Source organism: Electrophorus electricus, chromosome 11 (genome assembly GCF_041902795.1).
Source record: "Electrophorus electricus isolate QZ-2024a chromosome 11, ASM4190279v1, whole genome shotgun sequence".
Lineage (NCBI taxonomy): Eukaryota > Metazoa > Chordata > Actinopteri > Gymnotiformes > Gymnotidae > Electrophorus > Electrophorus electricus.
The window spans coordinates 12029282-12038567 of NC_137507.1; the positions used below are offsets into that span (position 1 = coordinate 12029282).

The window sequence follows — 9286 nt, forward strand, 5'->3', positions numbered from 1 at the left end:
TATAGAGAATGTTCCTCTGGTTTACTGGCATGCGCTACGCAAAATGCATGCCACCAACAAATGTTCCATGTGAACGTTGCTTTCCACACCTTTTACAAATTGGTAGGGAGATTAAATGCCTATTGCGTGCATGACATACAATCTTTTGTTCCAATGTTGTTCCAAATTGTTCCAAGTGGTTCTAAAAGGCTTGCGTCCTCTCATTGGTCTGTTACAAATTATTTTCCAAAGTCAGCAGAGCGCCATTGGCCTGTTCCAATGTGACTCTCGATTTTTCATTGGCTCTCTCGTTGCTATACGGTTGCCGTCTCGTAGCTGTCACAACACTGCTGTCAGTTCTCACGGCGTGCGGTAAGTAACGCCGGGTTCGCCTATTGTTTGAAGTTTAGCCCTTCGATTCGTTTTCTCTGTAACTTTTACGCTCTTGTTCTTTACATGGCTTTTATTCTCTACGTCTACGTACGTCAAGAATGTACTGTAAAAGTGAGATTTAATTAGCAGCTAGAACCGACCGACCGAGCTAGGTCGTTTATGTCCGAAATACAGTGTCTGACTAGATGACATTAAAATGACTGATTAAATGGACCCAGATAGCTTGCATGCGCGTCTGGAGTGGTGCTTTACAACTCGAGATTGACTATAATGCTGTATTCTATGTATTTAATGTATTGCAGACGCGCAGCGGTGTACTGCGTTCCTTAGAAGTGTTCACTAAGCAAAACGCGACCGTTTTGGTGATATTCTATATGTGACACTGATGTGTGTGTTCTTCTTTCTACAGTTTGGGTATTCACTAGTGATTCAAGTAAGTAGCCTGTCAAAGTTTTACGTGTGCGCGTCGTCTTTTGTCTCCGCAGACGCGCGTGCGTGTGCACGACGCTTGTGTCTTTTCCTCTCTTGTTTCATTTTGGACAGAATGGATGACAAGCCCGCATTCAGGCGAGAGACCTTTAGCGAGCCCACCCTCCAGCCTTCGCCCGAGACCGTGGAGCTGTCCAACGCCTACAAGCGTCGGCCGACCCCGTCTTGGGTTTGGAGCGCCCAGAGGATGACGGAGGAGGCCAAGGACCGCGTGGTGGCGAGCGTGGGCGATCCCGAGAACGCCCGGCCAGTGCTGAGCGAGAGCACGGTCCAGTACCGGGGTGAAACATTTAAATGGCTGCTGAGCCACGAAGTGGGATATGCCGTCATGGTGTTGGCGGTCCATCAAACAGGGACAGGTCCTCCTCTCCTGGGTGGGAGGACCAACGTCTCGTCGGCTTCGGGGAACATCAGAGCGTCTCGTATAGGGACCTGTATGAGGATAAGGACAGTTAGAAGAGGAGGTAGATGTTGAATTCATGCATGACGAACAGAACAGCATTGGAACATGGAAGGTTTTGCAGTTACACGCGGCGTTTTGTTAATCCAGTTACGTCCTGTGGATCTGGCGGCAGAAGGTTAGGCCTGAGAGCAAGATGGAGGCACTGCAAAAAAGCAGGTGCGTGTGTGCGTGTGGACGACTGATTCATTGAATGCCTTTGAATGTGATCCCTTTCTTGTGTCTGAAGTTGCTCCTTGTGTCTGTACGCAGGCGTCTTCAGCCATCGGAGTTCCAAAGCCAGGCGCGCACAGGAGCCTTCCTACGCCAAGCTGCTGGCTGTGTCCATGGAACTGGATGCTGAAGGTGAGCTGTGCTGCTGAATGGACTGAGTGAACTACACAAGTATAAAATTGAAGGTCTGTCTTGTTGTTTGTCCTGACTGTAACATGTTTTGTTGTGATACATTGTAATGCAGCTATAATGGGAAGGACTTGGAAGTGGTCAGGTAGGTGATGTGAGATGGTGGTGTTAGAATGACCTGCACGGTTATTAATTCATTCTGTGGTGCTCTTCATATTTGCTGGCTAAAGCAGGGCACTGGTACCTCAGTGGTTAAGGTATTTGACTTGTAATTGGAAAGTTGCTGGTTCAAGGCCCACTGTTGAGCCTTTGAGCAAGGATCTTAGCCCTCAGTTGTGCTCATTAATAATTGTAAGTTGCTTTGGATAAAAGTGTCAGCTAAATATAAAGTGTATCATCTTCATTCCATCTGCTTATTTCATTACCATAGCTAAACATAATGATATAGATTTGCTTTACACTGCTGTTGTCATAGAGTGGTGGGTTGGGAGCAGCTCAGTCTTCAGTAGCATTAGATACTTTCAGCTTCTTGGCTGTGTTAGTCGTCCCTGCAGGTTCATGTGCACCCATGCTGTGATGTCAAGTGACATCTTTTGCCCTTTTCTAAGCTCATTAATGTGTGTTGTTCCAGCTCTCTTGTCCTCGACTCCAGAGGTCCCTGCACCACCCCAGCGCTCCCTGCAGATGGCTGAACCGGAAAAGCAGACTTCGCAAATGCAGCCAATGCCCACTGCTGAGGTGAGCAGCACCACCCCGCCTCTGGTGTTTTTGTGGTAGGTTGAGGAAAACACCAAGCACATATATACGATGCATCTGTTTGTTCGTTTAAGGTGCTTCTGCCTGAGGGCTGGAAGCAGATGCTGCCCAGAGAGCAGCATCAGTGGGTGAGCTGGGTGCTCTTCAACAGAGAGCAGTCTGGGAGGCCAGTGCTGACCAAGAATCTACGTCTGTGGTGGTCGCCTCCCGGACCCTGGCTGGTTTACATGCAACCTCCGTCTTTGTTCAACGCCTTCTTTCACAGCAGACTGTTCCTGTGGATGCCGTACCGCATGTCGGCATTCAAGCTGCTTTACGCACAACCCGAGTGCCGTCGGCTGGTCCATAAGCTGACGGCCTGTGGGCTGTACAAGACTTTCCGGAGGGTTTTGGATTTCAGTGGCTGGTACTTCATGGCCACTGTGAATCTGTAGTGCCGCTGCTGTAAGAAGAAGGTGGCGGGCTAGTCGCAGGACATATTGGATCAGCTGAACCCCGTCCATTGGGCGAAGTTCCCAGTGGTTCTGACATACGTGTGTGTGTGTGTGTGTGTGTGTGTGTGTGAGAGAGATATTTTGTGATGGATTAATGTGTGACCTGTTGGTTCCTCTGTGTGATTTTGTGTTGGCATTCTTTAGCCTGTCCTGCGACAAGGGGGTCGTTTGCCTGATGCGGGGTCGCTCTCTGGGGAACAGTGTGACCTCGCTGCACAGGCATCTGTGCGTCAGGCACAGACAGCAGTGGCTGGCCAAGTCCTCTGAGTACCTTTTCGTGCTCAAGAAGTTTCTATCCCTGGGCACCGACCCCAGCACCATCACCCACCAGCTGCCCCCGATGGTGTCGGTGCCCACTCCAAAATGACTGCTGACAGTATACGCGCAAGATGTGCTGTCACAGCTTGAGCAGTCGAAGGCCAGGGTTACCTCCATCTACGGAGCCATTTTGAAGATGGACTCCACAAAGAAGGTAAGCTAGGGTGCAACACGCACGCACGCCGCTGAACAGTAACCTCTACAATATGCATGATTGTCACATGTGTGACGTGTTGTGTGCCTATGTTCCACGAGTGGGACCAGCTGGTTGTCAGGCTGGACGTGTGGCACTTCATGCGACGGTTCGCGGTGGGTGTCACCATGGACAGTCACCAGCTTTACGGCCTCTTCATAGGCTACCTCTCCTTCTGCGTCTTCGAGTGGGACGTGGATGATGTGGCCCATCTACAGGAGGCCAAGCAGTCGGAGCGCGGGGAGGCCCCCTCAGTCCAGAGGCCGCCTGAATGACGCTGGGTCTTTCAGCAGACCCACCATCAAGGAGCTGGCTTGGCACTGTCATCTCTGCCGCACACGCAGGGCCCAGGAGACTGAGCTGCTCATCCAGGAGCTGATGGAAGACTATATGGATGTGACGGATACAATGTGTGTCAGGCTTCTGGACCGCAAGAAGATGGAGGACATGTGGCAGACCCAGAGGCGCCACCTCCACTGCATTCAGGACCCTCTTGGTGTACAGCTGTACAGGAGGGTGGGGCAGGTGACCAGGGGAGGGGTCGTCCTGCCCGTGTATCGCTGTGCACGCGGTTCCACTTCCCTGGAGTCGTTCCACCTGCACCTGAACCCATTCATACCTGGTAAGTCCCTCTCTCTCGCTCTCGGTATGCATGTCAGCACTGTTTACTAAAAGCCTCCTTTCCTTGACTGCTGCAGGTACAAGTGCAAGTGCCCTGCACTTTCAGGCATACCTGCTTGAACGGTTGGTGAGGTGGAACGAGGACTGAGTAGCAGCAGCAGTGGAGGGAAGTGATCCTACTTAGGTCTGCTACAGCGGCCAGCTGCAGGACTATGCCAACCAGCTGAGCGAGCAACTCCTTAGGCTCCAGCTGGACTACACTAGGCCTGGAAAGTATACATGTAACATCCTCTCAATCTCTCTCTTTCTCGCTCTCTCTCGCTCTCTTTCGCTCTCTCTCGCTCTCTCATATTCACACACGCGCGCACACACACACATAGCCCTTTTTTCCCCTCTGGGATGTATTCAACACACTTGTATAGGTGAACTCATCGGGGTGGAGTACCTGTGCATTAGGACGTCGGCAGGGATACAGATGCTCCAGATGGGCTTAGCGATGAGGACTTTCCAGAGCTGGAGGACGATGGATTCAAGGATGTGGACGTGGGGTTCAATGAGTCTTGAACCACTGCCGCATCTCCATCACGCAGCAGTGGGACCTCGATCTCTGGCTGCTTCTTTGCGGACCCGGTTGTAGCGAGCCAAATCCTCTGCGACTGGGCCAACCTAGCAGACCGTGCCTGATGGCCCAGTTGCTACCCAGACTCAAGCTTTGTCTGGGGATGAGGAGGATATAAGTACATTGTAGTTCTTTCTGTTCACTTTGTGTTTACATGTACAGTACAACACAAGTCCTAACCAATCCAAAATAAATGGTGTTCAATTAAATGTTTGTGTGCTTCAGTCAAAAAGTGTATTTTTCTTTCTTTTATTTTCAGGAGAGCCTGGGACCTGCTGCTGTTCTAGGTTACCATCATGTAGTAAACCTGGCCAACAGTCTGGTGGACCTGCATCACCAGGCCTTTGTGACACAGCAGAGGGTAGACAGCATCGTTGCTCTCTGGGAAAAACTGCCAGAGAGTGACGAGGGCAGTGTTGCCTACCCACCGCTTCACAGAGACTTGTCAAGGAATGGTTTAAAAAGCAGCCAATCTAAGACCTCTGTTGTAGCTTGAACAGAGAGTCTGAAGCGGTAAGCACACTCACAGTAATGTAATAAGTTTCCTTAAGTTTGACTTCTAACTGTGTGACTAATTGATTCTGTCCGTCTGTTTGTCTCTCCTTTTGTATCTTCACAGCTGCTTCCCTGGACAAGGCAGTGGGCCTTCCTTGTGTCCCAGCGTCAGCCGCCTTGTTGGCTTCACCTGGCCGGTCGGACCATCACTGGCATCAGGGTAAACAGGTGGGCTGCCATCATGAGGGACTATGGTGTCATCAGGGACGTAGTCCTCGGCAGCCCCAGCCTCATGGCCTGGACCTGTATTCAATTTTTTTAGTTGAATCAGCGGACACTGACCCAGTGGTGAATTTTCCAGGTCTTAGATTGATCTTATTTGCACTGTGGACTATACAGGCTGAGTCCTAAGAGGCTGTGCTGCATTTTGTGTTACAGAACCAATGCCAGGAAGAAAAAGCAGGAACAGGATGTTCTGTGCCTGAGCGTTGGCCAGTCCAACACTCCGATGGTGGCCCCAGAACCCCTCCCTCCTGCACTGAGTAAGCTCCTGGAGCGTCCGACTGACGGGCACCCTGCTTTTGACTTTAACATCCAGCAGGATGTGTCTGGGCAGGCTTTTCAGCGTGTCCAAGGCCAGCCTCCTATTCTTCCTGGTGAGACCCTGACATGCTCTGGTCTAGAAGGCGACGTGGCTTGTGCCACCAATGCCACTCCTGTGCTGGCTGGGCCCCAGACCACAGCATGGCAGTGAAAGAAAAAGGCAGAGGCTGAGGCCTCTGCCGCTGCCCATGGACAGGCCGTCCCCACGAAGCGGTGCAAGCATGAACGCTATGCCTGCAAATTGTGTGGCCAACCCAAGACTAAAGAGTTTGGACACAGCAGGTTTCGTGGGGTGCACTTCTGCGCAGCAGCAACAGCAGGGAAGACAGTGGAGCAGTGGATGGAGGAGATGAAGAGAGGAGATGTTGGACAGGGTCAGTGATCTGTTGACCACCCCACTCACCCCATTGTAAATAGTTGTATATAGTTTTATATTTATTCCTATTTTCATGATTTGTTCTGTGTGTTGTGAATGAGCACTGTTCCATAATCATTTGTACTTTCAAAAATAAATGAGCACTGTTTAATACTATATTATACTTCACAAAGTGAATGAGCCCTGATTTACATTTACCTGACACTTTTGTCCAAAGTGACTTACAATTATGACTGAGTACAGCTCAAGCAATTAAGGGCCTTGCTCAGGGGCCCCAAGAGTGGCATTTTGGCAGTGGTGGGGCTTGAACCAGCAACCATCCCGTTATAAGTCAAGTACTTAAACTGAGCTACCACTACTCACTGATTTATTTGCCGTTGTAATTCACAAAGTGAATGGGCAATTATTTAAACTGCTTTGTTCTTTAATGAAGTGAATGAGTGTGTTTGTGGTAATTAGACACATTCTTACAAAAGTTGCACTTGTCATTTTGATTAAAGTTTATTGTTCATCAAATAAATAAGTACTATCTAAACACTTCAGTTTCACGTGTAAATTAACTTGATGTTGACTTAATTGATTGTTAATTTAATTCTATTCTTAAATTAACATACACTTTTAACAATATATAAAAATTAGTATATATTTTTTAAAAATGCAGAAAAACAATGTGAAGACAAAATTGATGTTCGGTTGTATGCATGCAAAAATTAAACAATCATGATTACAAAAGTCCAGGAACAGTGCGGATGAGATGGGGCGCCTCAGGAAGGGCCACCAAGGGCCACCAAACAGCTCTGGAGGGGCCCTGAACTGGCCACAGAAGATTGGTCCAGAACCACTGGACTCAGTCTGTTCTATGCCTTGTTTTCCTGTATGTTTACCTTTCATTCATTGAATAAACCAATATGACTCGCATCTGTGTCCTGCCTCTGCTTTATGTAAAGTGCATGTCACAGATTAACTGACCCTAAAAAAAGATGTCAACTCACTGCCAGGTCATTTGATACCTGGCTGTGAGCTGACATGCCAGAAATTATTGAGGAAAGCAAAAACAAACAGCATGCAGCTCATTGGTTTGCAGATAGATTGGATCAGCCAATGGACTGAGATTTGCCTGTGCAGGTGGATTTGCAAGCCCCAATGGAGGGACAAGGCTCACCTCCTTCAGATTTGCTCATCGCCTCATTCCTTTCATGAGAAGGAACTGGACTACTACTCCCTCATGACAGATCCCCACCTGTCTACAGGAGGTGTCCCCTGCCTGCCTGATGTCCCTCTACAGAAGGTGTGCTAGGGGTAAAAATGAAAACACTTGCAAAATGCTGCCTGAGGAGTGTGTGAAATATTTGACCTTTGGAGTTACCAGAATACCCTTGCCCACTGTGGGAGAGGTGTAACACACAAACAAAAAAAAACCTTCAGACTGATTTTTCAGGCTGTCATATTCTCCATCTACAATCTGTAAAACAAGTTCCAGAGAAGACCCCACATTAGGGAGTGTACAATCTGCCCAGCTTCTTTTTTTAAGTCATAAAAATAAACAAGTACATAATGTTTCAGTGCATATGTTTTTATTTCTTATGAAATAAAACATTTGTGTGCACCTCTAATGTCAGAAAAAAAAAAAAAAAAAAAAAACAGCAACAGTGCTTCACTTTCTGCTTTATGTCAGTGAAATCATATCTGAAGCTTGGCTATACCTGTATCAGGTATTGTCACGGTTGGCCGGGCATCCAGAAGGAGGGACATGCCCATTCCTGCTAGGGATCGTATTACATACCTGCCTCATTCCCAGTCCCCTGCCTACTAATCACTTTCACCTGTCCCTTGTTTTCTACCTCTATTTAAACTCACAGGTCCCGAGAGAAAGTGCTGCACATTAGTGGAATGCCGGACTACTCACTTCCACCCTGTACATCGCTACACAGAGTGTTAGGACCGAGTTTCATTTATTATTTGTTGTGGTTTTGTCACATATTTTCAATGGAGAATAAAGAGCACTTTGTCTCAACCCTGCCTCTCGCTTCCCCCGTGCGGCCATCGTCGCAGGTATCAGGTACAGTGGTACAGACTCCAAGAGTGGAGGATGATACTGACCACAAAATTTTCTTCTATGCAGTGGAAAGAGTCAAGAAAATCTGGAGCTTGAGGCAAAGTGTTGTTGTGCTTGAGAGAATACAGTGTTCCCCCAGAGGAGGTGTCATGAGCACATCAAATGAGCCACACAAAGTATGAGAATCATCAGTATAAGGTGCTCTCTGAGGGAAGACAAAACAGCTGATGTCAAGTCCATTGAATGAGCTGAGCCTATCCGGCTGAAAAACCCTTAAAGTTTCTTCAGGACTGGTAAACCAAGAAACCAATCCTCTGTTTGTATTACACAATGTTAAAATAGAATGCATAAGGAAAGGAAAGGAAAGGGGAGGGGAGTGGGGGGAGGGGCGTCTAGAGAGGTGTCATGGAAGGTTTATGTAGGTGTCACTTGGTCATGTTACCCTTCACTAAAGTGTTAATGAAAGTTTTGATTGTCAACATCTTATATACATACATGTCTCATACCTCTCATGTCTAATATTGGGCTACATCACAAACTGTCCAAGGTGACATTTCCAAATTCGCAGGTCCATGGTCCTGAACTCTAAATAGTATCAGCATTTTAGTAGCAACTGCAAACTGTTTTAAATAGGCCTATGCGCATTTTTAAAGTGAAATGGCTTTTTTCACCTCATTAGGCTTAGGCCCATGCTCTCCAAACTAGATGCTGAGACACCGGTTCACGCCTTTGTCAAATACGGAACACTTTACCTCAATCTCTCCATCCCTGCTCTCCACTTTCCTCTTTCAAATCACAACTTAAAACATACCACTTGTCTCAACATTTCTTAAAACATCTCTTCCTATTCGTATTTGTTAATTAATTTGTTGATTGTCAATTAATGCCTTTTCATTCTCTCAGTCTTTTTGATTGTAAAGCGATCTTGAGTCTGTGAAAGGCACAGTATAAGTTAAACTTTTTTTTTTTTTACTTGAAATTGCAAATTGTATCTAACATAATAATTGTGAAGCTCCTGAAACAAACCACCAAAATGCTTTCACAAACACACACACACACACACACACACACAAAAAAAAAAAAAAAAAAAAC

At 47.4% G+C, this 9286-nt stretch overlaps 1 protein-coding gene across 12 annotated transcripts; it reads left to right on the top strand.

The window, feature by feature from the left end:
• The first annotated feature begins 338 nt into the window (after nucleotides 1–338).
• On the top strand, nucleotides 339–7050 carry LOC118241650 (uncharacterized). Of its 12 annotated transcripts, none has more exons than XR_014126002.1 (11): nucleotides 444–1325; nucleotides 1412–1480; nucleotides 1574–1666; nucleotides 1779–1808; nucleotides 2295–2436; nucleotides 3058–3385; nucleotides 3487–4046; nucleotides 4123–4782; nucleotides 4924–5177; nucleotides 5284–5507; nucleotides 5598–7050. XR_014126002.1 is itself a non-coding variant. In XM_081723272.1 (8 exons), the coding sequence occupies exons 3-8, from the start codon at nucleotides 917–919 to the stop codon at nucleotides 2851–2853; spliced, it is 1068 nt and encodes a 355-aa protein (XP_081579398.1). In that variant the 5' UTR covers nucleotides 339–351; nucleotides 782–805; nucleotide 916; the 3' UTR covers nucleotides 2854–3200. The 12 variants fall into 12 exon arrangements, 5 of the variants coding, with proteins under 5 accessions (XP_081579398.1, XP_035383864.2, XP_081579399.1 ...); XR_014126004.1 differs by having other exon boundaries at nucleotides 4123–4326; nucleotides 4468–5177; XR_014126006.1 differs by having other exon boundaries at nucleotides 4123–4326.
• Nucleotides 7051–9286: the final 2236 nt, after the last annotated feature.

Bases quoted from the DNA above. Each gene is read 5' to 3' on its own strand.
- LOC118241650 (XM_035527970.2), top strand. From the start codon at position 758: ATGTGTGTGTTCTTCTTTCTACAGTTTGGGTATTCACTAGTGATTCAA. The intron at 1,481-1,573 runs GTGCGTGTGTGC...GTCTGTACGCAG, and splicing joins GAGGCACTGCAAAAAAGCAG to GCGTCTTCAGCCATCGGAGT. The intron at 2,402-2,493 runs GTGAGCAGCACC...TGTTCGTTTAAG, and splicing joins AGCCAATGCCCACTGCTGAG to GTGCTTCTGCCTGAGGGCTG.